The sequence below is a fragment of the Pecten maximus genome, unplaced genomic scaffold (assembly GCF_902652985.1).
Source record: "Pecten maximus unplaced genomic scaffold, xPecMax1.1, whole genome shotgun sequence".
NCBI lineage: Eukaryota > Metazoa > Mollusca > Bivalvia > Pectinida > Pectinidae > Pecten > Pecten maximus.
The window spans coordinates 1-6,114 of record NW_022979392.1 but is presented as its reverse complement, the minus strand read 5'-3'; the positions used below and the strand labels follow the sequence as shown (position 1 = coordinate 6,114).

The following is a 6,114-nucleotide window of genomic DNA, read 5'->3' as shown; positions in this document are numbered from 1 at the left end:
GTATTGTACGTTATCAGGGTTGTGTTATACGTTATCAGGGCTGTGTTGTACGTTAACAGGGCTGTGTTGTACGTTATCAGGACTGTGTTGTACGTTATCAGGACTGTGTTGTACGTTATCAGGGCTGTGTTGTACGTTAACAGGACTGTGTTGTACGTTATCAGGACTGTGTTGTACGTTAACAGGGCTGTGTTGTACGTTATCAGGACTGTGTTGTACGTTATCAGGACTGTGTTGTACGTTAACAGGGCTGTGTTGTACGTTAACAGGGCTGTGTTGTACGTTATCAGGACTGTGTTGTACGTTATCAGGACTGTGTTGTACGTTATCAGTACTGTGTTGTACGTTAACAGGACTGTGTTGTACGTTAACATGAGTGTGTTGTACGTTATCAGAACTGTGTTGTACGTCATCAGGGCTGTGTTGTACGTTAACAGGGCTGTGTTGTACGTTATCAGGGCTGTGTTGTACGTTATCAGGGCTGTGTTGAACGTTATCAGGGCTGTGTTGAACGTTATCAGGGCTGTGTTGTACGTTATCAGGACTGTGTTTTACGTTATCAGGACTGTGTTGTACGTTATCAGGACTGTGTTGTACGTTAACAGTGCTGTGTTTTACGTTATCAGGACTGTGTTGTACTTTAACAGGGCTGTATTATACGTTATCAGGACTGTGTTGTACGTCATCAGGGCTGTGTTGTACGTTAACAGGACTGTGTTGTACGTTATCAGGGTTGTGTTGTACGTTATCAGGGCTATGTTGTACGTTAACAGGACTGTATTGTACGTTATCAGGACTGTGTTGTACGTTATCAGGATTGTGTTGTACGTCATCAGGGCTGTGTTGTACGTTAACAGGACTGTGTTGTACGTTATCAGGGTTGTGTTGTACGTTATCAGGGCTGTGTTGTACGTTATCAGGGCTGTGTTGTACGCTATCAGGATTGTGTTTTACGTTAACAGGGCTGTGTTGTACGTTAACAGGACTGTATTGTACGTTATCAGGACTGTGTTGTACGTTATCAGGATTGTGTTGTACGTCATCAGGGCTGTGTTGTACGTTAACAGGACTGTGTTGTACGTTATCAGGGTTGTGTTGTACGTTATCAGGGCTGTGTTGTACGTTATCAGGGCTGTGTTGTACGTTATCAGGATTGTGTTTTACGTTAACAGGGCTGTGTTGTACGTTAACAGGACTGTATTGTACGTTATCAGGACTGTGTTGTACGTTATCAGGATTGTGTTGTACGTTAACAGGACTGTGTTGTACGTTATCAGGATTGTGTTGTACGTTAACAGGGCTGTGTTGTACGTTAACAGGACTGTATTGTACGTTATCAGGACTGTGTTGTACGTTATCAGGATTGTGTTGTACGTCATCAGGGCTGTGTTGTACGTTAACAGGACTGTGTTGTACGTTATCAGGGTTGTGTTGTACGTTATCAGGGCTGTGTTGTACGTTAACAGGACTGTGTTGTACGTTATCAGGACTGTGTTGTACGTTAACAGGACTGTGTTGTTCGTTATCAGGGCTGTGTTGTACGTTATCAGGGCTGTGTTGTACGTTATCAGGGCTGTGTTGTACGTTAACAGGACTGTGTTGTACGTTAACAGGGCTGTGTTGTACGTTATCAGGGCTGTGTTGTACTTTATCAGGGCTGTGTTGTACGTTATCAGGGCTGTGTTGTACGTTAACAGGACTGGGTTGTACGTTATCAGGGCTGTGTTGTACGTTATCAGGGCTGTGATGTACGTTATCAGGGCTGTGTTGTACTTTATCAGGGCTGTATTGTAAGTTAACAGGGCTGTGTTGTATGTTATCAGGACTGTGTTGTACGTTATCAGGACTGTGTTGTACGTTATCAGGATTGTGTTGTACGTTAACAGGGCTGTGTTGTACGTTATCAGGGCTGCGTTGTACGTTAAGAGGACTGTGTTGTACGTTAACAGGACTGTGTTGTACGTTAACAGGACTGTGTTGTACGTTAAGAGGGATTGTGTTTTGTACGTCACTTGTAGTGTCCTCTTCCTACGTACTTGGTACTGGAAGTCCTGGATTCATCCTGACCTTGCCCGATGTTTTATGTTAAATCTGCTATTAACCTCGGTTCACGACTATACATCATTCTAGTGATTTAGCATGTTTAAAAGCCTCTAGCATGCCAAAGAAGGTCCGGTTGAACCTCTTACATTGACCATTTCCTTGTGGATGGTCTTGAATTGTTGGATTCCGATCAACCTGTCCAACTTTTTCATCAGGTTACTTTGGAAATTTGCTCCCTGGTCAGTGTGATCCCGTTTTGGCATTCTGTAATGAACGATGAAATTCTTCAATAACGCATCAGCCGTCGTCTTAGACGTCTGGTTCTTGGTAGGAATGGTTACAACATACCAAGTGAAATGATCAGTGATCACTAAGATACTCTTTATATTTCCTTTGGAAAGCTCCTGTGTTAGGAAACCCATACAGACAAACTTAACTGCCCTTTCATTGGTGGATGTTTTCCGTCTTAAACAACGAGGACATCCTTCAATTCATATATCGGTGTCGGCTGTCATAACAGGCCAGTAAAATATTTAACCCCAAGATGACTCATGTTGTGTATGACAAGCTCTTGTGGTATGACAAGTTGACGTCTGGTCCTTCCGTCCACAACCGAATCGATATATAATATCCTCTAATTGCCTTCAGCGAGTCAAACTGACGATACAGGTGTGTGTTCAAAGATGAGGTTGACATGTCAGTTTAAGCTGGTCGACGTTCACTGGAAACAGCATCTAGATATGGTCCCAGAATGGGATCTCTCCTCTGAGAGGTGGGTACTTGTAAAGTGCGAAAAGAAACGATACGAAATCAGGTTATACGAAACGAAACGAAATCAAACAAAACGAAAAATGAAAACACTGAAAAAAATGAATAAATAAAAAATATTAAACTTTACAAAGGCCTAAGTGTCCCATTCTCATCGGTGTATAAACAGCACACAGGAAAGAATGAATTTATCGCAATATTCACTCAGTTTTTTTAAATATGAAATAATTCTGTTTAGATAATATCCTTAGTCCATAAGTTATAGGCATGCAAATCGCGTAGTGTATTGGTGCACGCGCGATCTAAAATCACGTGACAGAGGTTATTGTAAGCAACTCCTTTTATGGTCGGAAAGCCAGGTGTGCACCTGATCGTGAACAGTTAGAGTTACGGGGAAATTGCTGTACTGGAAAGGTGCGATTCGTATAAAAACGCTGGCTTAACGCGCTGTTCCCGTATTGCTGGTGTCGGGAATGTAGACAGAATGGAAGCATTCGAGGGCGACTCCATTTCTGGTACTTTGATGAACTGTGAATAATTCTGGATATGTTTTAGACAATATCGAAGTACTGGATTAGTTAAGTGGCTGAAAAGGGAATATATTTTATTTCAGCTTTGTTTTGAGATTCTCGTAAGACCAACTTGTTCTTTTCATCTAAACCCCAGGTCAGACATGCATTAAATAACGTACTGTAGCTCAACGTGCATGCTTGAAATAACGCTTATAGCAAATTGAACAACGTTAACTAACGATTGAAAAGCGAATAAGTTGTTGTAAGAGTAACGTCCCTTCATTTCGAAAGTTAGTCTATTTGGTTATCAATGATTTTTGATAAGCAGGTGAGTAAGAAATAGTGTATACGTTTATGATCATAAAGTTATTGGTAAAAGGATATTTTACCAGTATTTGTGTTTAGTTTTGGTAGAATCAAATGTTTAATCTACGCAATTTTGTACACACAATACACTACGCGATTTGTGTGCCTATAATTGATGGACTAACATATATTCTGAATCCGACATCGAAGGAAGTGTTACAAGTATGGACATAAAAATAAAGCACCAGTACTTAAATTAACCGTTAGCCACTAACATCAAGTCCGTCTGATGGTACTTTAATTAGTGTCCCGTGTGAGAATGTTCCAACTTGCACGATAAAGATCTCTCTGTTGTTTTTTCGATGAAGAGTAGGTGTGATAGAGTCGGCCGAGAGGATAGGGTATTTTTAGGCCAATATTTAAATAAGGTGTTTAGATGGACGTCAAAAACCTTGATAAACCAAATTCACAGGGTAGGGTCCTCTCTCTTCTCCCTTCATCGTCGCTACTGCTACTAAATAGTGCTAGGTTAGGACCCATTCAAATCTGGGGGTCGATTAGACAGGCGACTCCCCTCTCTTCCACCCCACTCTCCCCTTGCATTCCATAGTGTTCCCATTCTATTCAATTTCCTATCTGTTCTCGTCCACTGAAAAGCCGCAAGGCCGTAATAGCGGGCTTAAAACCCGTTAAATAGATAGAAGTTATTTTATATTGAAAGAACTGAACGAATATTGCGTTACTTTTTCAGAATGATTTTTTTTTCAAAGAGATACAAATACAAAAATGTCCTCATACATGAGTGCTAGCATTCGCCATACTTCTTTCTTCCTATTGCGATAAAGTTATTCCTGTGATTTGTTTTGACACCGATGTGAATGGGACACTTAGGCCTTTATAAAGTCTAATATTTTTTATTTATTTATTTGTTTTTTTTCAATGTTTTCATTTTCCGTTTCGTTTGGTTTCGTTTGGTTTCGTTTGATTTCGTGAGAGGTCCTGACATTCTTATGTCACATATCTTGAATGGAATCCTCATCTGAAGATGGTACGATTGACGTGTCCCAATTCAAACTTCCAATGTATGATCTCTGGCACATCTGAAAATGGCAGACATAGACTCTAGTCCAATGGACATCCTCTAAGATTCTGTCTGGTCCGGTAACCGGAACAGGACATCAGCATCGACGTTCGATTTCCCAGATCTGTGTTTGATGGAATGCTGACAATGTCGCTAGCCAACGGTGTCCAGTGGCGTCCAATGTAGCGCTAGTTAAAACGTAAAGGACTGTGAACTGGTGTTGGTATGTGGTTAACACATAGGTTAGCGGATTGTAGTCTGTGAGGACTGTGAACTGGTGTTGGTATGTGGTTAACACATAGGTTAGCGGATTGTAGTCTGTGAGGACTGTGAACTGGTGTTGGTATGGGGTTAACACATAGGTTAGCGGATTGTAGTCTGTGAGGACTGTGAACTGGTGTTGGTACGGGGTTAACACATAGGTTAGAGAATTGTGGTCTGTGAGGACTGTGAACTGGTGTTGGTACGGGGTTAACACATAGGTTAGAGAATTGTGGTCTGTGAGGACTGTGAACTGGTGTTGGTACGGGGTTAACACATAGGTTAGAGGATTGTTGTCTGTAAGAACTGTGAACTGGTGTTGGTACGAGTAGTCTTTGAATTTTTCGGTTACAGCCCACTTCATGACCAAGAACTCCAGCTTGTTAGCAGGGTAGTTCTTTTCTGAGCGGGAGAGTCCACGATTAGCATATGCAATGACATTTACCCCTCTTCCTGCTTCTAATATAGGACATCACCAAGTCTCTGATAGCTGACATTCGTATGCAATCCCAATGGTTTGTTACAACCAGGGTAGGCTAAGGCTGGAGGTGATGATACTGAATCCTCGAGCTTGGTAAATACTGCCTCCTGTACTTCCTATCAGATCCACTCGTTCTTGTCAGATGTCTTCCACTTTTTAGCAGATCCTTTCCCTTTTTGTGGTGTCGACGTAAGATTGATAAGAGGATAGCCTATTTTCGAGACATTCTGTAAAGGTGGGGTTTCCAGCAATGTCAATTTCTAATGGCGGTCGGCCTAATTTTTGTTACATTTAGAGACCACTCACCGATAAAATTGCTTTGTGCCATCAAAGATGGTTCCCTTGGCGATACATTTAAACCAAATTAATCGATAATGCACTTGCCCAATTAACTAATTACGTAACTTTAAATTTCTAAGTTAAAAAAGGAGATTTTCACAAAACAGATATAATATGAATATTTATTATAACAATAAAGGAAAGTTCGAATGATAAACTAAATACCAAAATACTAAAACAGTAAGTGAACTACTGCAGATAATTTAATTCTGTAAGCATTTTGTAAAAAAAGAAGTCATGTTTTGTGAACAAATGACATTTTAAATATATTTTTTCGTTCACATTGTTTAGCGTATAGAGAGCTTTATTACTATCAGGCAACT

General features: G+C 40.7%; 1 protein-coding gene across 1 annotated transcript; it reads right to left on the bottom strand.

The window, feature by feature from the left end:
- Nucleotides 1-654: 654 nt before the first annotated feature.
- LOC117318575 (DNA-directed RNA polymerase II subunit RPB1-like) lies at nt 655-2,306 on the bottom strand. The gene is made up of 2 exons (XM_033873545.1): nt 2,190-2,306; nt 655-2,028 (listed from the first exon to the last, which is right to left on the bottom strand). Exons 1-2 carry the CDS (start codon nt 2,304-2,306, stop codon nt 655-657), a joined length of 1,491 nt encoding a protein of 496 aa, XP_033729436.1.
- Nucleotides 2,307-6,114: the final 3,808 nt, after the last annotated feature.